The sequence below is a fragment of the Peromyscus californicus genome, unplaced genomic scaffold (genome assembly GCF_007827085.1).
Source record: "Peromyscus californicus insignis strain IS unplaced genomic scaffold, ASM782708v3 Scaffold_6__1_contigs__length_162567912, whole genome shotgun sequence".
Lineage (NCBI taxonomy): Eukaryota > Metazoa > Chordata > Mammalia > Rodentia > Cricetidae > Peromyscus > Peromyscus californicus.
The window spans coordinates 81,140,068-81,167,102 of NW_026294584.1; the positions used below are offsets into that span (position 1 = coordinate 81,140,068).

Genomic DNA, 27,035 nt, shown 5'->3' on the forward strand with positions numbered 1-27,035 from the left:
AGGAGTCCCACAAGAAGACCAAGCCACACAACTATAACATATATGCAGAGGGCCTAGGTCAGTCCCATGCAGTGTTTTTCTCTATAACTTTTTATTCCATTTAAAATTTCACATTTTAATGAAGAATTCTTATAGAAACTCTTCTCCTACTGATTATGGATAATTTCCCATTGAATAAGCCAAGAGGGCAAGGGGTCACCTAGTGATTATGAATATTGTCCCTGTAGAAATGTGATATACAAACATCAGTATTTGGAGCATTGGAGAGACATCTCAGTGTTTAAGAACACTCACTGCTCTTCTAGAAGATCCATTTTGATTCCCAGCATTCATATGGAAGCTCACAACTGTCTGTAACTCCAGTCCCAAGTTATATGATGCCATCTTGTGCTCTCTGTGGGCACTGTATACATGCAGGGCTCATACATGTATACATACACTGTATACATACATACACTCATACACATAAAATACCATTTTGAAAAATAAAGGACATGGGAGCCAGAGGTAGACTGATCTCTATTAAAGGTCACAAGGTCTATATAGTGAGTTCTAGGCCGGCCAGCTATACATCGTGAGACTTGTCTTAACAACAAAAATCCTGTAGAATAGATTAGAGAATTTGTCGCCTACCAACTTACTCTAATATAGAAATGAAAATGTATTTTGTAGCCGGGTAGTGGTGGCGCACGCCTTTAATCCCAGCACTCAGGAGGCAGAGGCAGGCGGATCTCTGTGAGTTCAAGGCCAGCCTGGTCTACAAAGTGAGTTCTAGGAAAGGTGCAAAGCTATACAGAGAAACCCTGTCTCGAAAAACAAACAAACAAACATAAAAAAAAAAAAAGAAAAGAAAATGTATTTTGTTACAAATTGCATTTTTCTTTAATAAAAATAGTAGCATATTTCAGAACTGAATATCTGTTGTGTGGGTTTCTCATTACATTTATAAACACTAACCACAAGGATGACTTATTGTAACTTGGAAGTATATGGTAAGGTGATAGGAATCAAAATGATCTGTTTTTAATCTAGCAGATGGTGTATGTGAGCTTTCTCTTTTCAGCTCTGGACTGGGGTTTTTTCTTGCTTCTCAGCAGGCTGTCAAGTGGCTTCTGAGCTTTTTCATCCTCTCGCAAGATAATTCAGCTTTGTTCTTCTGGGTGTAGATTTTTAGCTATCTGTATGAAAAATTCAACTCAGGGTTTCCTTGTGAAGACATTCTTTCAAATTTCACACAAAATCATTTACACAGGTGCTATATTATAATTGGTTTTAAAGAGTTTTATGTAATTACTAAGTTGGTCATAATTAGCTTGTGTATGTGCTGCTTGTGATCAAGCCCAGGGTCTTTAACATGTTGACAAATGCTCTACCACTGAGGAGGCATACACTTAGATCCTAAAATTATCTTTTGCTTTGTGATACTTTTCTAATTAGTAATCTCAATTTAAATGTAAGATAATAGCCTGTGTCATGATACATGCCTTTAATGCTATTCACTAAGGAGGCAGAGGCAGGCAGATCTCTGAGTTCCAAGCCAAGGCAATATGAGAGCCTGCCTCAAAAATTAATTAATGAATTAAATAAATAGTTTGATATGTTGAATGATAAATAACTGTTTTTGAAACTTGTGGGTTGTACTTTGCTAGAAATGTCTTAAGGCTAATCTTAATATTCACAGAAAGTGGTGGAAATGGAAGTGAGTTTAGACCCACAGTACATTTTGCTGTTATCTTTACCCATAGGGATGAAGCTGTGCTTTGGGGGGGAAAATTAGCTGATAGGAAACAGTTGCTGTCAGTATCAGAGTGATAAATTGGAGACTGTGATTTTGTGTGGAAAGAGACCTACTGTGTTAGAAGTGGCAGGATATCAGAGCGAAGCACGTAGGAATTGTGATGTGGATATGAAAAGCCGGTTCACTCAGCACTTCAGTAATAAGGCTTTACAAGCTTTTCTCCCCTCCAAGAAAGAACTTGGCTGCCCTGCGTGGTTGTGCACTTCTGTCACCCAGTGTTTGGGAGGCAGAGCGAGCAGGTTGCAGTCTTGAGGCTAGTCTGAGTCATAGCGTGAAACCTTCAATAAATTAATTAGGTAAGTAGAAAAGAAACGGAATTCCGCTACTGGATTTGAACTGTTAAACTCTTTTTCTTTTTATGTCATAGTTTACAAAGATGTCCAAAATCAATGGCCTATCTGAAGATTTGATATGGAATTGTAAAACGCTAATTCAAGAAAGGGATGTAGTTATAAGACTTATGAACAAATGTGAAGACATTTCAAATAAATTGACCAAACAAGTTACCATGCTCACCGGAAATGGAGGCGGATGGAACATAGAGCAGCCCTCCATTCTAAACCAAAGGTATCATTAATTGAACACAGTTATTTTGATCTTGTATAAAGTATCTGAACATTTATTTGCCTTGTGGCTAGGGAAGTTAAATGTGATTCAGCAACTAAGGTTAGAAGAAAACTCCCTAAGTTTTCTCAGTGGCATATAGTGGTATACAAGTGTATTTTCATTGGTTGTCCCTTCCCCAGCAGGGTATTTTATTCTGTTGCATCATAATGTAGTCTTATATATCCTTTGTCTTCCTTATCTGCTAATAGATAGTTTTATGTGTATTCACAGAAGTTATAAGGATGATATTAGCCATGCTTCTATAAACTGAGTGTTTTCCTCTTTGTGTTTCTTTTCTTTTTTCTTTTTCTTTTTTTTTTTTTTTTTTTTTTTTCCGTTTTTCGAGACAGGGATTCTCTGTGTAACAGCCCTAACTGTCCTGGAACTAGCTCTGTAGACCAGGCTGGCCTCAGACTCACAGACATCCACCTACCTCTTCCTCCCAAGTGTTTGGATTAAAGGCATATACTACCACTGCCTGTTTTCTCTTTGTGTTTCTTAACTAGTTTGAAAAGCTCTGATTTTTCAGTCTCCTTGGGGATAGAAACACCTTAGAGAGGACATGGCAGATAGTAACTGTCTTCCAGATGCTACTCAATAAAATTATAATACCTTGCCAAAGCCCTGGCAAAAGCTAAACCTGCAGAACCATCCAACCATCAGTAAATACTCAAGTGGCATTTTGTCATTGTGAACTGCTTATGTGGTGGTATTGGAGGATTGTGGTAGGAAAAAGTAAATTTTTTATTTCTTCTAATAATTTGCTTAATTTTAAGTAGTTTGGAAATGTAGAACTGTTCAGAATACTTCCTTTTAGGAAATATCTGCAGTTGCTTATTTTGATGTTTTCTTTTTTTTTTTTTTTTTTCGTTTTTGAGACAGGCTTACTATACATAGCCTTAGCTGGCTTAGTGCTCACTCTGAAGTCTAGTCTGGTCTCACATTCATGACAATCCTCTTCACTCACCTACTCAGTGCCGAGTTTATAGTTGTACTCCACCCACACCACTGTACTTGGCTTATTATACTTTTTGTGGTGGCAAAACTATGAAAATAGCCCAAGTTCCTAAAACCAGGGAATAGTTAAAATAGATTATGGTAGATCTGCACTATGCAGTGTTGCACAGCTTTAAAAGCATCCCTGGAATACCAGCAGGGAGACCGAGATAGGATCATCATGAGTTTGAGGACAGTGTTTGTTGGCTCCATTGTGAGTTCTAGGCCAGCTTGGGCCATGGGGGGAAACAATCAGAGAGAGAGAGAGAGAGAGGTTGTTTACGGTGTTTGTACTTTTATGGTTGTGGAAAATGTTTCTTAACATTTGTTTCTGTTTTTAGCACTAGGGTTTTGGCCAAATGATGACCTTAGTTGTTTTTAGTTACACCTGTATTTTTCTAATTCAGTGATCAAAGCATGTTTGCTGATGATCATTGGTTAATAGTTCAAAATCATAGTATGAAGCAAACAGAAAGAGATGTGGTTATTGGCCTTTAATAGTAAGCTCGAATCTTTTCTGTGCCCTTCTAGGGTGCTATGTGGTGGTGTAGGGAAACGTGATGCAGCTCCCACAAAAGAAGCCCTTTGTGTGTTTCGTAGACAGAACTATGTCAGCAAAGTCATCTCCTAAGTGTAGTTGGAGCTGCTGCTGCTGCTTGTTCTTCAGCGTGGACGTGGGGAGTTCTTCACTCTGCCAGACTTTCCCAGTTGAGTCCACTTTATCATAACTTGGAGTTGAACATTGAGTACTTTACTGCATCACGTAAAAACTCTCAACCCACATTCACCAATTCCTCTTCTAAATAGTGTGGTCAGGTAATACTCTCCTTGCCCTTAGACTAAGGTTTTTAAACCATAGTTTAATTATAAATAGTGATGGGTTTCTTTATGACATTTTTGTTTTTAATGAAATGCTTCATAGATGTGAAATTAATTTTTAAGTTCTCCTTGGATCAAAGTCTGAGTTGTACCCCCAGTTTTTACTTGGACTGGCCAGCCTTTGCAGCTGCAGTGGAGAAACATTTGCAGTTGGTCCTTGCCTTACAAGGGTAAACAGTGTCCAGTCACCAACTACCACACCTGCATCTTTATTTAGCTTTGATGGTGCCAAAGATAGAACCCAGGCGTTCCCTCATTTTTTACGGTGCTGCATTACATCCCCAGCCCGAGGATCTTTCTCTTAACAAAACAGACGCTTTATGGCAAAGTATACACGGAAGCAATGCTAGTGCTAAGTATTGAGTTTTCCATTGGAAATTGGTGTGAATTGTAAGAGGAGAAAATTTGCCTTTGGAGGTACAGACATTTCAGAATTCATGTTCTAAGTGGTATCAGGGCTGTAGAAATGACTGAACTGTTAAGAGTGCTTGCTGCTCCTTCTGAGGACTTGAGTTCAGTTCCCAGCACCCACATCAGGCAGCTCACAAATGCCTGTAAATCCATCTCACTCCAGAGGTTTGATGCCTTTTTCTGGCCTCTGTGGGCACTCACATACCTCTCTCCTCCCATACACATAAATAATAAAAACAAATCATTAAAAAATAAAATCCTGTAGAGAAAAATAAAATTTGTCATGTGTACTTTAAAACCATTATTCATACTCATTATTTCACAATGTTAAATTTGTTTAAAGTTAAAAGGTAATGATGTAAGGAACCAGTGGCATCAATTTTCAGCTTAATTAGTTCACATGTTTAGAATAAGCATGTTGGATATTGTTTGATGGTTTTTTTTCTTACTAAAGCTTCAGTAGTTGATACAGAATTGATCAGTTTTAAATTCTCACTGAAAAGATTTCTAACTTTTCCAGCATATAGTATTTTGCCTGTCTTTTCCAAGGTAAATCTATCAAAGCCCTTATCTTATGTGAAAGGATAGGCTTTCTGTCCTATTTTTAAACAGGAGCTGGGACCTTTGACAATGTTTTTTTTAAAAAGGCCATATGGTGTCAATGCAAATAGTTTAACTTGAATAGTTCTATTGAAATAACTAATATAGTAATGTTTTTAAGAGCCATGACATGCTTAGAAGACACGAGCTTTGGTTGGATGGCAGATCTCATCTTTGTGTGGAGCATTGTTCAGACAAGCTTCTCCAGCTCCACATTTTTGAATTTCACACTAATTATATGCAGTCCTGGCATCTCTGCTCTGTCCTTTCACTCCTTTGAAAGTCATGTTGAAACTAGCTTTTCTCACAGCATATGTAGACCTTATTTCATTTCACACTGAAGAAATCAGAATGATCGGGAGGATTCTTTTTTCCCTATAGCAGAAAAGCCACTTCCAAATAATCCATTTCTTCATTTTCTTTTGTAATCACAGGAGACCTTAAAGTAGTAGCATTTCCCTCCATGGCAGGCAAGAGAACCTCCAGCCTAGAGATGTTTGTCAAATTATACATGCAGAGTTTTGAATACTTCCTACATTCTTACCAGTAAATAAGTGGTTGGTGTTCACATGCAGTCATTCAATTCTTAGGAAATTGTCAAAATAAGTCAGAGGGAGGTTTGATTACATAACATCTAGATAATAGGGCCTGCTGGAGAAAGAATATAGCCTACCTATTTCAATAATTTGCCATGTTAATTAGAGTGCCCCCCCCCCCCCTTTTTAAAGTGGTACTGGGGATCTGACCCAGAGCCTCATCCATGCTAGGTAAGCACTCTTTAACAATTGAGCCGTATCTCCATCCAGTAAATGTAGTTTAAATTTTCTTTTTTAAACCTACCTATGTCTTCATTGATCCTTTCATGTTGGTCCATTGGTGTTCTGGAGAAAGGATCTGTATCAGGCAGCAATTATGTCATACTAAGCAACACAGTCATGTGATTTAGACAAAAGTAGCCAAAGAGCATATGCATGTACACTTATGTGTGAGTATGTATTTTTGAAACAAATACTCCAATTTGATAAAGCTATTTAGTCAAATGCTAATCCAGGTACCTTAGGCTTCCTTGTGATTGTAAATAAGTCAATATTCCTTGAATGGGCATTTCTGTGTAGTTGATGCTTTTCACTTACCACATTTAAAAATTGGTATATAAGCATTTTGACGGACCTTTTAAACCTATATTAGTGATGAAAACTTGTAATTTGGGTTGAAGACTATTCCTTGTTTTTTTTCTGATAGGTTGTGTGTTGGAGTGTTATGGTAGCCCTCAGTTATATTTTTAAATGTTATAATTCTCCTCCCTTACGAAAATTTTTTTCCATGAAATGTCAACTTTGTATGTATATGATGACTAAAGAATGCATCAGTAAGGACTCAAACATAATAGAGAATTAGGTATTAACTTGACCATAGGATTGGTCAGCAAAAGCTTTTGGGTTTTGTTATTTCATAGTTAAAGGGTGGGCTTTGGGGCTAGAGAAGTGCCTCAGCACTTAAGAGCACATGCTGCTTTTGCAGAAGACCTGTGTTCAGTTTCCAGCACATTGAACAACTTACAAACCACCTACAACTTGAGTTCTGTTCTCCAGGCACCAGAAGTTCATGTGGTGCAAAGACATACACAGACAAACACCTGTACACATAAAAAAAAAAAGTTATTAAGAAAGGTGGGCTTTAGATTAGGTCTGATTGAATCCTGGGGCCTCGGGAAAGTCTTGTCACACTTCTCAAGGCAATGGTGCTGCATGGGTAGGCTCATTGCCTCTGTAGGAGCACAGAGTAACATTGGTATGTTTTTTTTATAAGGCGGGCAAATAACTATGATGGCTTTAGAAATGCTGATAATGTTTTTATGTATTGCAACCCCCAAGGCTGAGACATAGATTCACGTTTAAGGTGGAGGACTTTGAACCTCACTTCACTGGAATAAAAGATGTTTGGTTTCAGACTTTAACCCCATAGCCACTTACATGCCACAGCTTATGTCTAGACCTCTTTTCTGTATGTAGACAGAATGTATGTAGGAGAAACTAAGGAGGCAGAGTAAAAGCTGGGGATTTTTTTTATAGGCTTTCACATTGATGTGTGGTGAGTGCTGTCCTCCTGTGTATGAGAGTAGGCTTTAGATTGAGTATGACTTCCCAAATTAAAATCTGAGACTTTACATTTGTAGTTGTCCAGCCCCAGATTCCTGAGTCTCATCTTTTTTCCATCTGAAAAACCATGACAATAGCTACTTTATAACATTCTTAAAAAGTTAATAAAGTGACATCTGAAAAATGACATGTGTTCATTACATAGTAGATTTTCAGTAAAATGACTATTAACAATTTTAGTTTAATATTTTAAACGTTTAGGAAAGTGTTTTCATCCATTATTGCTGTCTAAACAAAATTATTCTTAGGGATTAATTTGTTGATGCATTTCCAAGTTAAAAACACTTGCATATTACTTCAGTATTCATCAATGCTTAACAAATTTATATATGTAAATATATGTATATGTGCATATATGTTACTCTGGAACTACATAAAGCCATTATTAAGCAACCTGGCAAAAGAACAAATTTTGTTTCTGCCTTTAGTTCCAAAACTTTTAAGTTCTTTAGTTTTCTAAAAGTCCAGTCATTATAATCCAATCTACTTTTCTAGAACATGTATGAATTTTATAATGTATTATCATAGTTAATATTCTGATCATTTATGAAATTCAGTAACTTGGTGGTATTATGATTTGACCAAATATAAAAATGTTTTATGTAATTTGTACTGCCAAAAGAAATAAATGTCAAACTTTAGTACATTTTTATGAGATTTTAAAATTATTGTAGATTATGTTTTAGATTTGCTTTCTTAAAATGTACATAGCTTGTAAGAATCAGGCTAAAAGGTAAGACTCATTTAGATAGTTCTGGGTATTTTTTGTGTGTATATTCATTATAACTCAAATGTCAGAAAATTTTATAATATAGAAATTTCTACATTAGTGTAGAAAATTAATAAAAGTATAAATCTGTAATATTTGTTTTTTCTTATCAGTTTGTCCCTCAAGCCCTATCAGAAGGTTGGTTTGAATTGGCTGGCACTGGTGCATAAACAAGGTCTCAATGGCATTTTGGCAGATGAAATGGTAAGTATATACCATTAGTAGAATTTGTGATTCAACATGTCATTAAAAATATGTTGGCATTTAAAACATGGCATCTTCTCTTGCTGCTGTTTTGCTTTCTTATGGTTTTTATTGTTCTTTGGTTGCCCGGTTGTTTTTGTGGAGCTTTGAGACCCAGGGCATTGTTAGGCAAGCATCCTACCACTGAGCCAATCCTAGCCCTCCATTGGCATTATAGTTTTCACTGCTCTTATTTCAGGACCTTACACTCTCTTACCTTTCTTTGTTTTTATTGCTGTAGTTTTAGCCTCACTCCTCCACAATCGAGAGAAGCTTGTCTTTCTGGTTATGATTATATATCAAAGTAAACATTACATGACAATATCAGCAAAATCATTTCAGTGTCCTTGTAATTTTATTAAATGTCTTTCCAAGTTATTTTTCCCCAAATTACAATTGCTTTGAGCTAAACTCATAAAATTTGTTACAACCACTAGTTCAATTATTGTCATATATGACCTTAACTGTTATTTTGATATGACCGCCACCTTCCTTCAGCTGTACTTGTAAAAAGTATTTATTGTACGTGAGTTATATGCTGGCTGTGTTGCCTGCAGCACTTGGGAGACAAAGGCTGGAGGATTTCAAGTTTGAGGCCAGCATGGGCTACGCGCAAACCCTATCACAAAAAAGGCAAGCAAACAAAGAAAAGGTTGTGTCCGGTGAATAAACACTGAGTACATTAAATCATGTCGTGCATTGGAGTCTCAAAAATGAATAAATGTAGTAATGCATATTCTCACTATCACCTTTTTTGAGGGGGGGTTGGGGGTGAGACAGGGTTTCTCTGTGTAACTTTGGAGCCTGTCCTGGAACTTGCTCTGTAGACCAGACTGGCCTCGAACTCACAGAGATTCACCTGCCCTTGCCTCTCGAGTGTTGGGATTAAAGACATGTACCACCACCGCCCAGCCTCACACTGTCACTTTATACTTACTAAAGATGCTATTTATTCAGTATAAAAGTAAGTAATGTCTGAGACATTTCAAAATGCTTACAAACATCAATTGTAAAGAGCCTGACAGTTGTATAAATGAACTTTGGAATCAGGCCTGGACATTGAATGTTAGCCTTGCCTTCCATGGGCTATCGAGTTCTTACCAGATGACATAATCTTTCAGAACTAATAGTAATAAAAATATTTCATTTCTATATTCAGATTATATTTGGTATCAAAAAACATATGATGTGGAGTTTTATCCATAAGGCACAAATTTGTAAGTTGTCTGATATTTAAGTTTGTCAAAACAAAAATACCATGATCATACCATACAAGTTTGTTTTCCACAGCTCTGGAGTCTAGAAACTAACATGAAGGTGCTAGCAGGCTTGGCTTCTTTTAAGGCCTCTCTTCTTATCTTGCAAGCATTGACATTGTTTCTGTGTCCTCAGATGTCCTTGCCTCTTTGTGCCAATCCTTGGTCTCTTTCTTCTTAAAAGAACATCATTTTGAGTGGATTAGGACACCACCTTCAAGACTGCATTTACCTTAAACCTCTTCCTACGGCCAGTCCTCTGAATATTGTATCCTTGAGTGTTAGGACTCCAACAGTTGGTTGGTGCTACTTAGTTCTCTTGAAGTGCTAGTTCAGTGACCTTTTATGTTGTGCCTTATTTTTGTTTTGAAGTAGGGTTTAACACTATTTCCCAAGCCAGCCTGGAACTCTGTATTATAGCCCAAGCTGTTTGTTCTTAAATTGACGTAGATCATCTTGCCTCAGCCTCCCAGTTGGCTGGGATTACAGATGTGATCCACCAAGCCCAGCTCTATGCCTCAGTTCTGAAACCTGTCACTAGAGGCTGACCTCAGGCTACACTGTACAGTCATTCTGTCTGGCTCATTCAGTACAACATGATGCTGCTGGGGTTCATCTGCTACCATTATGTCAGAGTTTGTTTTCTTTTTAACTGCCATGTAACATGGTCTTCTTATCTATCCTTAAGAGTGCAGTTGCAGAGCAATAGAGTTAAGTATATGTTTTGCTCTATTTATGAAATGTAGCTCAGTCTATCTAGGTCACAGTCCTGGGCCCATAATAATCAGAAATTAATCTCCTTCTAATACAATGCAAAATTCTTTCCTATTAAATGTGTGTCATGTATAAACCAACTGTTAAGATCCATCATCCATGCTGCTCATTAAAATAAGTTATAGAATCATTTGTAGGTTCTACTCAACTCATTTGAGGGCTAAGAACTTTGTAGAAATTCTCAGATGTGGATTATGGGAAAAGGAAAAATTAATCCTGCCCAGAAATACTACTTTTGCTTTTATTCTTTCAATTATTTATTTTCATTCACTCTAAATTTTCATATATTGTCTTTTAAACTTTTAATTTTAGGGCCTAGGAAAAACCATTCAAGCCATTGCATTCCTGGCATACCTTTTTCAGGAGGGTAATAAAGGGCCTCATTTGATTGTTGTTCCAGCCTCCACCATAGGTTTGTAAATACGGGGACAGCTCTTTGTTTCATGATGGTTTATATTAGTGTGTATATGTGGTGATTATGGTGATGAATATACTTTCTCCTTTTTATACGTGTGTGTGTGTGTGTGTGTGTGTGTGTGTGTGTGTGTGTGCGTGTGAGAGAGAGAGAGAGAGAGAGAGAGAGAGAGAGAGAGAGAGAGAGAGAGAGGTGGGGGAGAAGGAGGGAGGAGAGATTGGGTTCATTAACAATATTTTCAAAGAACTTGACATGGTCATTTATTTTGGTTTCATAATACTTATAAATTACTTTTTAGTGTTAGAGGAGTGGGGTATGGTGGCACACACCTGTAATCTTAAGTACTTGGAAATAGAGTTAGAAATATTGGGGTTCAAGGTCATCTTCATATGTGTAGTGAGTTTGAGGTCAGCCTTGGCTACACAAGGTCTGTGTGGGGGGAACAAAAAATAGCCAAATGCAAAAAATAAAAGCATGATACAATTTTAGAGGATGGGGGTTGAAAGGAACTCTTATTATGTTGTCTATCCATGTTTCCATGAACTCTTGGACTAGGGTGATCCTTCTGGCTTAGCTCCTGAATAACTGGCATTACTACCCTGCCCAACTTTAAAAAAATATTTGAATCTATTAGTATGTAATTTAATTCCTACTTAAGTAATTAATCTATTCTTTCTGAATTAATTGAATGTACAAGTTGGGGTGAGAGTGTTTTGTGCATATAAGTATAAAGTAAGGACCATCTCTCCCTGAGTTGGAATTATCACTTCACTGAAGTTGTTTTCTGCTCCTTCCCCTGACCTTGGTGCCGCTTCAGAATCTCTCATTTTAATCCTGAGGGGTAATATTCATAGTGCTGTTGTCAAAGCAAAATTGACTTCATAAATAGAAATCCTATAAGAGCAGATTCAAATCATCTCTTGTGTTTTATAGATAACTGGCTAAGAGAAGTTAACTTGTGGTGTCCTACTTTAAATGTGCTCTGTTACTATGGTAAGTCACTTGGTTTTCATCTTAAAATTCTTCAAAATTAAAATATATAATTAAACACAAATACAATCAAAGTATGCTTCCTTTTAAAATTCTAGGTTCTCAAGAAGAACGTAAACAAATTAGATTCAACATCCATAATAAATATGAAGATTACAATGTAATTGTTACAACGTGAGTAATTGTTACGAAGAAAATTTGGGGAGGTGGAGAGAATTTGTATAGTCCTTTTTTTTTTTTTTAAAGGCAGGGTCTCCTTATGCAGTCCTGGCTAGCCTGGAATTTTATGTAGATTAAGCTGAATTCCAACTTGCCTGCCTCTGCCTCCCAAGTACTGGGATTAAAGGCATGTACCACCATGCTCAGCTAGAAAAATACCTTGTAATAGTAATGTGTAAGTTAGTTTATGCTGGGACTGTGCAGCAGAAGTGATAGAGTGATTTATGCTAACAATGAAGGCACTTCCTTTTAAATTTATTGTGTAAGGCTTTTTGTTTGAGTTTGTTTGGTTTTGCTAGCTCACTAAAAAAATTGGGGGTAAAATTTTTGTTCATTTAATTGAGAGCATAACAAAACTCAGTTAAGCTTAAGATAAAATTTGAGATCCCATACCAGTAATTTATATTTGTAACTTGTAAATAAGTGTAGATAATAAATATAATGAAATCTACTCCAAATGAAAAATCTGAATTTGGGCAGAATAAGGAATACAAAGAAACTAATTCCTTTTGTTTGTTTCTTTCACCTTTTTGAGTTGGGTAGTCTCATTTAGGTGGGCTGGTCTTCATTTCATGTAGCTGAGTACATCCTTGAACTCTGGATCCTTTTGCCTCCTGCCTTTCCCCCAGGTCCTGAGATGTCAGGCTGGCACCACAGCCAGTTTCAACATATCTAAATAGTCACTATGTGCTTAGAACTATGAGTGTAAATATGTGGTGGAAAGCTTAATATTTTTATAGGGCATTTAAATTTTTATTACTGCCATCTTCTACAGGAGTCCATTGTTGAGTTTGTCCAAAATGTCCTTTTTTTCCTTTTTAAGGATTTAAGGTATTTCATGTATGAGCATATGTGCCTAAGTGTGTGTATATGCACCACTTGCCTACAGTTGTCAGCAGAGACCGAAAGAGGGTTTCAGATCCCCTGGATCTGTATTTACATGCAGCTATGAGCTGCCAGTATAGGTGTTAGGAACTGAACCCAGGTCCTCTGTTCAAGAGCAAGAAGTGCTCTTAACTGCTGAGCTGTCTCTGCAACCCACCCCCTTTGAAGAGATTTATCATTTTTTTCTTAAGTCAAAAGACCCTGTATCTAGTCTTGGGTGTTGACTGGTAGTTCTTTGACCCTCTTCTATTACTCTGCTTCTTGGAAAAAATTTGGGGGCAAAGTATACAGCAGTGCTAGATTATTTCTAAATTATTCGCAAATTTGCTGCTTCCCAAGTGTGTCAGAGTTGTCTAATATTGTGACATTTCAATTTCCTTTTTGGTTAATACTGCATAATTTGGGTTACACATATATAAATATTCAGTAAAAATACATTGGTACTTGAGAGCTGACTGTTTTATTACTGTCTTGTTAGAACTATTCAGAATGTCAAAAGAAAATAATTTAGAGGCCAGTGAGATGGTTTAGTAGGTAAGACAATTGTCCGTGGACCTGACAATGTGAGGAAGGAAAGAACATGATGTCTACACCTATGCCTTTGGTGGCAAAAATGTAATTACATAACCAACAATAAATAAATGTAATTAAATACATTTTTAAGAAAAATGTTTTTAAAACTCACTTTACATTGTATCCTAATAAACTCTAAGCCTCTAAATGGTATAATCTGAAACAACTCATTTTCTTTGGCCCCAGGTATAATTGTGCAATCAGCAGTTCTGATGATCGCAGTCTCTTTCGACGTCTGAAACTGAATTACGCAATTTTTGATGAAGGCCATATGCTGAAGAATATGGGCTCTATCCGATACCAGCACCTAATGACAATTAATGTGAGAATGTGCTTTATAAGTGGTTGTGATAAAATTTACCTTTCCTAACGTCGTGTGCACGCACATGCGAGCGCATACACACACACACACACACAGTTTTATATCAAGGAACCAGCATGCTTTGTCTTTAAGGGTCTTCTTGCTTGGTGGGCCCTGTGGCCACTGTCATGTACTTGTTTTCTGTTTCTTTTTCTTCAGTAATTCTTTAAAAATGTAAAGAAAACCAAAACTAAAAACCAAAACCCGACACAACCTCTTAGTTCTGTGTTGCACATGAGCTTCAGTTTGTACAACAGGCTCTACATATCAAGTATGGTTTTTCTTTCACCACCTCATAGACATTGCTCTGTTCCAAACATGACCAGCAGTTTCACATTCTGCCTGAAGTACAGCCGATGTTAGTAACTGACATCAGTATCTCACCTCTCGTCTACACGGAACGTAAAACTGCTAGTGATTATAATTTTCTTGTGTTCTCTGCTGGACAAGGTAGACAAGAAGGGAGGGAGAGATGCTTCAAGAACACTAATCGGAGTTTTGTCTTCATTCTCAGGCCAGTAACCGTTTACTGCTCACGGGTACACCTGTGCAGAACAATCTGCTAGAGCTCATGTCATTGCTGAATTTTGTTATGCCACACATGTTTAGTAGCAGCACCAGTGAAATCCGAAGGATGTTTTCTTCGAAAACGGTGAGCATGCATGTTTGTTTTCCCCAACTGTGAAGGTGGTGTTCTAGACTCTTGACTCTTGTCTTTTATTCTTGTTTCCATGGCACACGTGCTATCACATGAGCTGAAGTACTTGGTATACCTCTGTATAAATATATCCACCACAGTGTGGAGGAAAATAATGATCAATTCTATGACCAGTATTCAGGAGTTTTGAGTTTTCAGTATCCTAACAAGCTGAGTAAATATGTCTTTTTTTTTTTTACTTGTATATCCTTTATTCGGCTTCTACTAATCATCCCCCCACCCCCACCCCCACAGGGTTTTTCTGTGTAGCTTTGTGCCTTTCCCGCAACTCACTCTGTAGCCCAGGCTGGCCTTCAACTCACAGAGATCCTCCTGGCTCTGCCTCCCAAGTGCTGGGATTAAAGGCGTGTGACACCACTGCCCGGCTCGGCTTCTATGAATTTTAATATCTTACACAGTTATCATTATCAAAATACCAATTTTTTTTCAAAATACCATTATTAAGACAAAAAAAACTTGTATAATACTATCAACTAAAAGACAAAGATTGAAATCTAGTACTTAATACCTAAACCAGAAAAGTCCTCCATCTTGGAGAGGGTGACTGGTCTTTCCAAAGCTAGAGCTTTGAGTTTAGGATTTTCAGATACCCAGATATCTTGTCTGCCTAGGCACTGTCTTGGGAAGCCAGAGGCTTCTGGGAGTAGAGCCTAGAGGTCTTACCCAGAAGCCTGATACTAACCAAGTGACTTCATAACATCCCTTTAGATCTATAAGTCTACCATGTATAGTCTGATGAGAGGGAAAATAGTGTGTTCTCAGACTTAGATGCATTTCATAAGAATCTCTTGTGGTCCATGACTACAGAAACTATCATTATTAAATTGTTAAATCTTAATAGAGAATACGAGCATGTGAAGATGCCCAGTGCTTTGTGCAGCAAGCTCCATTTTACTGCTTCATTCCATGACTCTTCTTTTCCACCTGCTGCAGAGCAAAGAGAGTTAACTGGAGTCAGGGGCTTCCAGTTCTTTGCTTTGAGCTGAGTGGTGACCTTATCTAAGCAGCTTCATTCTTGAGCATCTTGCTTGAAGCTTGAGAGAACACCCCACCCCTGAGATCCTTAAGATGGCCATCTTTGACTTTTCTGTTTGTGCATGTGCATGTTCAAGCCATAGGTTGACATGAGTTATCTTCCTCTGTTGTTCTCCACCTTATTGTTTTACTATTATTAATTTACTCTTTGATAATTTCATACATGTTTATAGTGCATTCTCGTCATATTCATCCCCCAGCCCTCTCTTAACCCCTTACCTCCATCTGCTACCCTCTTCTCACCAAGTGCCAATCCCACTTTCATATCTACTGTTTACTTGGCAACCCACTGGGCTTAACCAAATCTATATCTACTGGAGCATGGATAACTCACCAGTGTCTATAGCATGAATGCAGTGACTTTGATTTCCCCAGCAGCTCTGACTACTATTAGCTCCTCTGGACCAGGCCTAATGACCCCTGCTCCCATCTGTGACTAAATATTTAGGGGCTCTGTCTCTTGCAGGTCCCTAGGCAGTCTGTCTCCATTGCTGTGAGTTCATGAGTGTCATGGCCATGCTCTGCCCATAGGACAGCATTTCATGGCCCTCATTCCCATCATCTGACTCTTACACTCTTTTTATTCCGTCTTCCAGGATGGCCTGTCAGCTTTGCAGGGGGTGATGTGAGTGTCTTGTTCAAAGCTGTGCACTTGTTAGGCTGAGGGCCACACTAATCTTTCCACTGCGATGTGCACTAACCATTGCTACGTGTCCAGGACTCTATGAGCTAGTCTGTTCCTATAAACCTGGCTTATCTCTGGACCACTGGTCCTAGTGCCCACCAGCACTTGGTACCTCTCCACGGAGCTGGAGCACCATTTCTGCTAGACTCAAGATCTGTATTGTTTTTTTTATAAGATTGTTTCTATGGATTGTTCTGCATATCATCTATCTGTTTGATGTTTACTGATTAATTGCTCCCATTTGATGTGCAACTGTAGAAATAGACTGGAAGATTTCATGAACTACTCTTCCAGCTCTAAGTTATTAGTCTAGAGGACCCTTCACATAAAGCTTTACTGTGTAATTTTTTTCCCCCCGAGACAGGGTTTCTCTGTGTAGTTTTGGTTCCTGTCCTGGATCTCACTCTGTAGACTAGGCTAACCTCGAACTCACAGAGATCTGCCTGGCTCTGCCTCCTGAGTGCTGGGATTAAAGGTGTGCGCCAACACCGCCTGGCTACTGTGTAATTCTTTAAAAGCACCAGCTTTGACTGGGTACTGTCCCTGTTTTTAATTCCTGTGATTTGCATCACATTATATTGACTTTGGGAAAGACTTTTTTTTTCTTTTTTACAAAGACATGGGTTTGTTGTCGTCCCCCCCGTTCTCCCTCTAAACGTGTACACTCATCTGATTTATTCAGTCAGTGACTGAATTGAATGATTGGGTCTAAATATCAACTAGTCTGGTTCAGATTTATTACTTCAGTAAAATACATGATAATATACCATGAAACCTCCAAATATATATGGAGCTTTAAATAGATTACAACTCAGAATTTAAAAGTGACTTTCTGGGCCCAGACAATAGCTCAGTGTAAAGCACCCTGCCTGTCTTATCCAAGGCCATGAATTTGACCCATACTACTACGTGGGGGAGAAGCCCAGACAGTCAAATGTGCATTCCCATCTGTGATTCGAGGGTCTGCAGATTATGCATATTGTAATATGGGATTGTTGTGATGATTTAAAGGATGTTTTTGTTTTGCTTAGAAACCAGTAGATGAGCAGAGCATCTACGAGAAGGAGAGAATAGCACACGCAAAGCAAATCATAAAGCCCTTTATTCTCAGAAGAGTGAAGGAGGAGGTAATTCTTTATCTCCGTGTTTTGGGGATGTAATTATTTTCTTATGAATTCTGTTTTCTTAGAAAAATCATGAAGTGATTTTCCTTTCCCAGGTTCTCAAGCAGCTGCCTCCTAAGAAGGATCAGATTGAGCTGTGTGCAATGTCAGAGAAGCAGGAGCAGCTCTACTGGGGCCTTTTCAATAGACTGAAGAAGTCTATCAATAACCTAGGTACATCTGACTTCCACAACGTATGGGAAAGTGACCTTAGACTAGGGCCTGTGGTAATTAGGGTTATCTTTTTAAAAAGTCAACTGGGATTTGAAGAAGTTGTCTTTTCTTTTTCAAGACAGGGTAGCCCTGGCTATCCTAGAACTAGCTCTGTAGACCAGGCTGGCCTCAAACACAGAGATCTGCCTGCCTCTGCCTCCTGAGTGCTGGGTGTCTACAACCATTGCCTACTTAAAGAAATATTGAGGTAGACTTTAGTAATAGTTCTCTATCACTTTGATTTCTTTTTTTAAATGTATATTCTTTGGATCACAGAAAAAAACACAGAAATGTGCAACGTCATGATGCAATTGAGGAAAATGGCCAATCACCCTTTATTACATCGTCAGTATTATACACCTGAGAAGCTGAAGGAGATGTCTCAGCTAATGCTGAAGGTAAGGAAGGGCTTATGCTATACTCTCACTGAGCTTTGCTGATAACACTGGGAAATGTTTAGGATGGTCTTATGCTGAGAGTCAGGCTACTGAAACATTGGGCATATTCACCTTTGAACCATTGCAGGACTCGCACATGCTTCCCAAGCTCTTCATCATCCATACTATAGCCCTATCCTTTAATACATTTTATAAGCAAAGATAATTTGAGGGACAAAAGAGAAAGGGCATACAATTAGGCCTAGAGTCAGCAAACTGGGCCAATAACTCTTCTTGTTAAAACACAAGCATGCCCATTTATCTGTGTTGTTCTCTTAGGGTTTCTCACTGTAGGGGCAGAATAGTATACCTACCAAGCCCAAAATACTTAGTATTTACCAATTGACCCCTGGCCCTTTATGAGAAAAGTTTGCTAATTTCTCAGCTAGGCTTTCATAAAACACATTTTTAAGTTTTATAAAAGAGAACTAAACCAAGCTAAAAGATCCCTCAGATATGTGTCCTGGTTAATGGGACAGTTTCCCCATTTATTTTCTCCACTTTGTTATTCCTTTGTTGTGTTTTTCTTCTTGTCAGTTTAGTCTTTATTTTAGACTCATTCTTTCTTATCTCCTTATTTTTTTTGTAGACAAATCTGTGTTGAATGCAACGAGTTGTCTTTTAATTATTTTGATATTTTAAACTTATGGAACATTTTAAACACAAAAAATACGAAGAATTCCTATAATGGACTCTCTGCCTGTGTTACTTTGACTCATTTTTAGTTAGCATTCATCATGATACTACTCTTGTTTCCTGTAAACCTCTAGATAACTTTACCAGGGTTATTTTGAATTTTTTTATTCAATTTTAAATTCCAAATTGTGGAATAATTATTTATATAGTAAGAGCAAAGGGTGTTTTTTATATGTTAGTAATGTTTTGGTTTTTTGAGACAGGATTTCTCCATGTAGTTTCCTGGATCTCACTCTGTAGACCAGGCTGGCCTCGAACTCGCAGAGATCTGCCTGGCTCTGTCTCCCAAGTGCTGAGATTAAAGGCATGCACCACTACCGCCCGGCAGTAATGGTTATCTTAATAAGAATTGTTCAGACAAATACAAGGAAAAATTTTTTTCCTCTGTGTTTGAACATACTATCTCTAGATAAGTTACGAATGATACCCCAAATTAATACTCATTTCTTATTCTTAATCTGTTGTACTAAAATGTTGTCTGGTTTGGGTATTTTTTCAAATGTGGAATGTTCCTATTAAATTATTCTCATCATATTATAAATTATGTTTTGTTGTGTTTCATTTTAAAAAGGAACCTACACATTGTGAGGCTAACCCTGACCTGATCTTTGAAGACATGGAAGTTATGACAGACTTTGAACTACATGTACTTTGTAAACAGTATCGACACATTAATAATTACCAGTTAGACATGGATTTGATCTTAGATTCTGGGAAATTCCGAGCCTTAGGATGCATCTTGTCTGAGTTGAAACAGAAGGTATTTAAAAGGATGGCTGTCTCTGTATCTGCCCAGCTGAAGTTTGGAAGCAGAGAGCATTAGAAAGAATGACTCTCCTTTGTTGTTGTCCCAGGCAGTTTCGTGTTTAGAATATTTGCTTTACATATCTTTCTTTCTGTAGAACTTCAGAGAGAATATAAAAGTCAGATTAAATCACATATGTGTTAATTTTTTAAATATTAATTATTTCAAAGGTAACTGGTTTCTTCAAATGATACTGCAATTTGTATGAAATAGCTTAAATTTTCAGTGTTAATGTCCAAATAGTGATTATGTAGCTGGGCTCGTTGAATGATGCTGTTTCATTATAAAAAGGAGATAATAATCAAGCCTTCAACTTAAAACCTGACAGTTAAAACTTCAGTTACGGAAGTTCAGAAGTAATGTGAATTTATCCATATACAAGGAAAAAAATACATTTATCCTTGGTATCATTTGATTTTTACTTTAAAAAAATTAATGAACACTAAATAATTTTATCATGAAGAATTTTCTGCAAAGTTGCCAAAAGGCTCTTTAAAGAACTCCTTATTTTGTAGACCTCAAGGCTTTGGGTAGTGTAATGGTTTTACTTTCCTGTTTCTAATCCGTAAATGTATTTCCACAGGGTGATAGAGTTGTATTATTCAGCCAGTTCACCATGATGCTGGATATATTAGAGGTTCTCTTAAAGCATCATCAACATCGGTACCTCCGATTAGATGGAAAGACTCAGATTTCAGAAAGGTTGGTATTACTGTCTGAAACCACATTTGTGCACCTGCTAGCATTTTTAATGGAGAGAGCATCATAGAAATTTCTCGTTATAAGTTAGTTTCAGGCTGTGTTATTTCAAATTGTTATGGGGTATGTGTGTGTGTGTGTCTTGTTTTCCTTTAATTTTTTTTTTCCAGAATTATATACAAGTATATTCTGGAAAACTGTGAGAATTGTGTGCTTTTCATAATTTCCCCTTATATGTATTTTTATTTTTACAGTGTTAGGGATTAAACCCCGGGCATTTCACGTGCTAGGCAAACACTCTGTAACCAAGCCATGGCCTCAGCCCTGATTTTTTCCCCTGTAAAAACTATTCATGTTTAAGGCATCTTACTGTTTAATCAACATTATTTTAAGCTCAGATTTTTCATATTTTGAAGGTTTATTAAACTTTTAAAAATAAAAGTTCTTGTTTGGCAGGAGGATCTAACATTTGAGGCCAGCCTAGCCCCTGTGCCCACCCTCAACCCCTCCTAACCCCCCAAAAAACAAACAAACCCCCAAACCAATTTTTACAGGTTTTTTAAAAAATGAAGAAAGTAGAATAATTTTTCTAGTCTGTTTAAGTGGCATTTGTATCTTGGTTTATTTTTATCAGCTAGAGTGAATTTTTCCCCCGTGTTAGTGTTAACAGTCAAAGTCATGGCAAACAAATCCTGGGATGCCATTAGATCATGCAGTTCTTGGTTCATCTGGTGTATTGCTGTCTACTGGTAGCTGTCAGACTGCTGAGAAAGTTAGACTGGTTGAGTATTCTTTAGCCAAATCCAAAGTACCCAAAAAATAAAATAGTATTTCAATCAATCAAATGGAATGGTTGAACTGAAATGAGAGGGTCCTTCAGACATAGGACAGAAGAAAGTAGATGTAATGGGAAGAAAATGTATGTATGGCCCCTAGGTTTGCTTTCCATGTGAAGTGATTGTTTTCAGTTCTACATATTTACCATTTAGTGAAATTGAACCTAATCCATTTGTCTTATAGGATTCATCTAATTGATGAGTTTAATACAGATATGGATATCTTTGTATTTCTCTTGTCAACCAAAGCTGGTGGATTAGGAATAAATCTGACTTCAGCAAATGTTGTCATACTTCATGACATTGATTGCAATCCATACAATGACAAACAAGCAGAAGACAGGTGCCATAGAGTTGGGCAGACTAAGTAAGTATTGTCAGTTAAAATTTGGTCTTCATCAAATGCTGGCTTGATTAGTACAGAATAATTAGTACAGAATGTGTGCTGGATACTCTGTCTTTAGGTTTTGTTTTTTAATCAACATACATTGATGCTATCCATTATGTAAAGTACTGTGTACTCACTCATTTTCTAGTAATTAAATTAGCCTCCTACCTCCATCCCAATTAGTTCTACAGTTTACGAGACATATATTATCAGTAGTGGTAGCCTATAAGTGCATCACTTGAGAGGCTAAATCAGATTGCTACAAGGTTCAGGCCAGACACCCTGACCCTACAGAGCAAGTTCTTGGTGAGCTTGGGCTCCATAGAGACCTGAGCTAAAAATAAACCAGAAAAATATAATAAGGCAATCATGCTTGTCTAGCAAACGCTCCATCACCAAACTATCTCCAGTTCCATTGTAATGAGGTTTTATCAGTAATTCTCAAAGCACACATATTTTTCTGTTCTCTTGGATCAGTAGGAAAGGATGGATGTCTGGATGTTTTAATACTTCTAAATGCCAGTCTCAAGTAGTTTGAATAAAAGAAGTTAATTATGGGTTTGTCTTATTCACTGTCCTATTGCTGTGAAGAGGCACCATGACCAAGGGAACTCTTATAAAAGAAAGCATTTAATTAGGGTCTTGCTTACAGTTTTAGAGGCTTGATCCATTGTTGTGATGATGGGGAGCATGGCGGGTGGGATGGTAGACATGGGTGCTGGAGTGGTACTGGAAAGTTCTACATCCTGGTCCATAGGCAGAGAGACACTGGGCCTGGTATGGGCTTTTGAAACTTCAAACCTACCCCTGTGACACACTTCCTCCAAAGCCACACCTCTTAGGTCTTCTAGTCCTTTTAAATAGTACCGCTCCGTGGTTGTGACTCAGCATGCAAATATATGAACGTATGGGGGCCATTCTTATTCTAACTGTCAGAGTCATTTACTTACTGTTCTTATTATTTCTTGTTGAACTGTTAGAAATATTTATCTAAATAACTTTAGTGACCTATGGACATGTCATGTGTTTATTTTTAGAGAAGTATTAGTTATTAAATTAATAAGCCAAGGAACCATTGAAGAGTCCATGCTAAAAATTAACCAACAGAAGTTGAAACTAGAACAAGATATGACCACAATAGATGAAGGTAAGCTGTTTGTAAGCAGAAATGCTGATATTTATTAAGGTATAGATTACCAGAGATCTTAACTAGTTTGTATGATTTGGAGGACAAAATAGGAAAAGATGTGCATACTTATGTCAAGTATAACAGTAACTAAGATTTCTTTTGCCAGAATTGATAAAAACACCTTGATTTTGAAAACGTCTGTCTCTTCCATCCGTATAATGGACACCATAATATCCCCAAAATAAAATCAAGTTTGATCTATAGCTTCATTCACAATTTTATGATTTGTCTACTAAATGAGTAACATTATCAACTCAAAAGGTTAAAAACATATTTTATAGTGTAAGTAACTTTAAGAGCCCTAATACTTAGATCATTTTATTTTTACTAGTAAATATTTATCAAAATAGAGTACAATAAAATACACTTAAAATTTTTAATGTCATTTTTCAGATTGAATTACTTGGGCCTTAGAAACCTCAAGTAAATGACTCCTTTCTATGCCACTGTTAAAAAAGATAATTTTAAGTTTTTTAAGTTTAAATGTTTCTTGTGTATAATTTTTAGTGAGTAGTATAGTCACATAACTTAAAACTGAAGAGATAGAAATGTGCAAATGGGGCTGGAAAGGTGGCTCAGTTGTTGAGAGTCCTTCTTAAGCTCATGAGTTCATCCAAGTGCATTGGGGAGCTCACAGCCCTCCTCCCCTGTGTGTTTCCTTTGTTCTGTGAAAGGTGTTTACCTGTTTGTTGTTGTTTGCAGGAGATGCTTTATTTCTTGCCCATAAAGCTAAGGATACAATGTTATCCTTTTTACTTTCAACTGTAATAATTGTATCTTTAGCTGTGGCCTGCTTTCATTTTTATAAAGATGTGCTGACACTGGGCCTAGAGTATGTGTATTCCTTCCTTCCTCTCACGGGGAGTTCTTTTGCCCTGTGAATGAAGGCATAATTGTAGATGAGTGTGTGTATTGACAGCATGGTTAAAGCATGATTCCTCTTTGTCTGTTTCTCTAGAGCTGGTCTTGGGCTCAGATTCTGCAGTTACATGTATTACCTGAGCACCTGCCAGTTTGAAATGCAGATTTCCAAATTCTCTATTGCACTTACCTGCTTAGGAACTGTGGTGATGGTACTCTGTAGTCTAATTCAACAAGCCTTCTAGTTGTATTAAGTGGAGAACCGTTGCTTTATGATAAAAATTGTGGGATTCTTTTTTAAAGCAACTGGTTAATTACACTTTTGAACTTTTAATACAGATATAAAAATGCTGGAAAGATGGTATGAAGGAAAGCTCACTGACTGACAGCTTTGATGGGTACAGTCTGTGCTTACTCTCTCTCCTCCAGCACTCAGGATTTTAGACAAACACTTTCTGAGTTGTTGCAAACAAGTGATTTTCAGATATAATCACATTTCCTACTGAGATTTCTCCCAGTTGCCCTTGTAATATATTTTTTAATGAGATTTATTTACTTTGTTATGAGTGTGTGAGTGTGTGTGTGTGTGTGTGTGTGTGTGTGTGTGTGTGTGTGTGTGTTGCCTGCATGTATGTTGTACACTGCTTTTGTGCAGTTTACACTGAGGCCAGAAGAGGGCGTCAGATCCTCTGGAACTGGAGTTTTAAGCCATTATGTGGGTGCTTGGAATTGAACCCAGGTCCTTTGGAAGAGCAGCCAGTGCTCTTAAATGCTGAGCCATCTCTTGCCAGCACCCTTATAATATTTTTATAGTTACTTTCTTTTGAAACCAGGGTCCTACTAAAGTTTACCCTTTAGATGTTACTTTGATTCTGTCTGTAGTATCTTTACCCTGAAAAGACACGCTTTGCTCTCCTTGCATTTCTTTAGGGTGGTACCAGTTAGTTTAGGACAAGTATTAAAACTTGGTGCCATGGACTGTCTTCAGGTCTGTTGAATAAGCTTGGAGGGAAGGGGATCCAGGAACTCCTGAAGGGTGTGTCTGGTGTTCTGTGCCCTGCACATTTGTGTCTTTTACCAGAGAATACTGCAGGTGAAAGTGCTCTTGTAATTTTGTGAGAGAAGTGAGTCATTGTGCTTCATTTCAGTTGTGTAACTCATAAAGTCATTTGTAGTTTATGGCTGCTGCACACATCAGAAATATTTGTGACTTCACAGCTATGCTGTTGCCAGTAATTAGGAAATGAATAACTCAGTTGCATGGTTAGGGCAAGTTGGTGTGTTTTTTTTTTTTTTTTTTTTTTTTTTTTTTTTGAGCTGAGGACCGAACCCAGGGCCTTGTGCTTGCTAGGCAAGCGCTCTACCACTGAGCTAAATCCCCAACCCCTAAGGGCAGGTTTTTAATGAGATGGCACTGAAACAAACTGGGAATGAGTTATAGGTAGGAACTCACAAAAAAAAAGAAAGTGTGTCTTAGAAGCCTGGATATTTCTGTGTAATGTTTCACATCATTTTCTGACCTGCAGCTGATGAAGGGAATATGCCAGCAGATATAGCCACATTACTAAAAACGTCAATGGGCCTGTGAAGGGAGAACTCAGAAGTCCCGATTGATGAGGAAATATCAACTTGGTGCACTCAAGGACATTCACATCACAGTGACCATGGGGTTTATGAGCATTTGTAACTTTTTATAATTTCATGTTGCATTTCTCATAGTATGGACAGCTTTTTGCCACTAACTGGATTCTCCAGATATTCACATCCTGAAGATGTTGAATCATCATTTTACAAAGCAGTTTTCTGAATGGGGATTAGTTGGTGATTGTTTGTAACAAATATGCTAATGCTTTAGAAATGTCAGTATTTTTGTAATTATTTCTACCTCCAAATATATATATATATTGTCTTTCACTGGATAATGTGTGTAGATTTACATGTGCCTTATTTGACAATGCTTATGTCTTGTTTTTGCCTGTCTCATTTGAAGTTTTTATTATGTTAAAGAATGAAGCAGTATAGGTTGTTTAGCCTTCATTTTATTGCTATTTGAAGCAGATGTTCACCAATGTCAGTAAGAACTTAGCCTGAATCGAAAGGTGGCATTCCATCTACTAACATCCCCAGGTCCTCTTCCTACTTGTGTTAAGACACATTTGTTTGGCTAGGCACTGAGTTGTTTTCCAGTGGGTAGTAACTGAAGCCTTTCTCCTTCCTGTGCTGTGGCTCATTCCTCCTCGTTTGCTTTCTGCACGTGTGTGCTCACTAACTGCCTGCTCTGGTGTGTGCTGCCATCTCTTTCCTCTCCCGCTTTTGCTTCTCTTGCTGTTGCCCAGTCACTTCTGCTGCAGTTCTCCACATACTTCCTGCTTCCACGCACAGACCGGCAAGTGCTGGGGACGCTCTTCTAGGCCAGCAGAACAGGTTAACTTCAAGTTCCTCACTTCAAAGGAGACTGCACGTGACTTCACACGAAGGCAGCACTGGGTACTGTGTAGAAATAGGTCATTATAAATTCTTACCAAAATATAATTTCCCAGTTTTTCCAATACAAGACCACTGAAGAGAAGCCATTGTTCAATTCCGGATCAGTGTGGGTGACAAGATGAAATTTAGGAGTAAAACTGTCTGTATGATATTTCAGGCTTTATTAACTGTTCCTTTACATTTTGCCTGTCAGTCTATATTGCTGTTTTTATTATACACCAGATTCTTTGTACAACTTGTGAGTTTTATGTGTTTTGTTTTTATTATGTAAATATCATTATAAATAAACTTATTTATAAATGAGAGATTTCTTAATTATTGGAGCTCATACTTTTCAAGACGTCCTGACTGCTAAGGTGCTAGGTAAGCTGTTAGAAGGCTGATAGGATCTTACAGTGCTTTTTTTTTTAGGTACCCAAGACTCGGAACTCCTGACTTAGTAGATATAGTTTTGATGCTGTATGAATATATCAGATATATCAGCACTACAGGGCTACCAGGAATCCGCAGGTGTCCGTGCTACCTCCTGATCACAGTACCCAGGTCACTTAGCAAGTTGTTGGGAAACATACCTCTTAAAGCCACGGTAAATTTCTTAACTTTTCTGTATGAATGTATCTCCCACAGTAGACTCTTTTGTTGTGTTATAGTCATATTTCTTCTAATGAAATGTAGTTGGAGTCTCCCTGTAATATTCTGTTATTATGTCTCGGGCTTAATAAAAATATTTGTGATCATTGTTGTATTTCACAACCTTTGTAAAGTTTCTAACCTTCTTTCAATCCTTCCCCATAGAAGTATATATATTGAGCAGAAATGGGATCGTCCTGTGTTGAAGATATTGCTTGGCAATAAATTGGGATTTGTTACTTAGAATGAATCCTTAGAT

General features: G+C 37.6%; 1 protein-coding gene across 2 annotated transcripts in view; it reads left to right on the forward strand.

The window, feature by feature from the left end:
* Window positions 1-26,449, forward strand: part of Smarcad1 (SWI/SNF-related, matrix-associated actin-dependent regulator of chromatin, subfamily a, containing DEAD/H box 1) — a 70,996-nt gene extending 44,547 nt beyond the window's left edge. For both annotated transcript variants that reach the window (XM_052719174.1, XM_052719175.1), the window contains exons 10-24: window positions 2,166-2,365; window positions 8,332-8,422; window positions 10,804-10,903; window positions 11,840-11,899; window positions 11,995-12,070; window positions 13,760-13,895; window positions 14,449-14,586; window positions 17,404-17,499; window positions 17,592-17,709; window positions 18,025-18,146; window positions 19,453-19,641; window positions 20,270-20,388; window positions 21,406-21,588; window positions 22,647-22,756; window positions 25,186-26,449. In XM_052719174.1, coding sequence (XP_052575134.1) covers window positions 2,166-2,365; window positions 8,332-8,422; window positions 10,804-10,903; window positions 11,840-11,899; window positions 11,995-12,070; window positions 13,760-13,895; window positions 14,449-14,586; window positions 17,404-17,499; window positions 17,592-17,709; window positions 18,025-18,146; window positions 19,453-19,641; window positions 20,270-20,388; window positions 21,406-21,588; window positions 22,647-22,756; window positions 25,186-25,247 — 1,800 coding nt within the window. In that variant the 3' untranslated portion in view covers window positions 25,248-26,449. The remainder of the gene's footprint in view (window positions 1-2,165; window positions 2,366-8,331; window positions 8,423-10,803; window positions 10,904-11,839; window positions 11,900-11,994; window positions 12,071-13,759; window positions 13,896-14,448; window positions 14,587-17,403; window positions 17,500-17,591; window positions 17,710-18,024; window positions 18,147-19,452; window positions 19,642-20,269; window positions 20,389-21,405; window positions 21,589-22,646; window positions 22,757-25,185) is intronic.
* The last annotated feature ends 586 nt before the right edge of the window (window positions 26,450-27,035 follow it).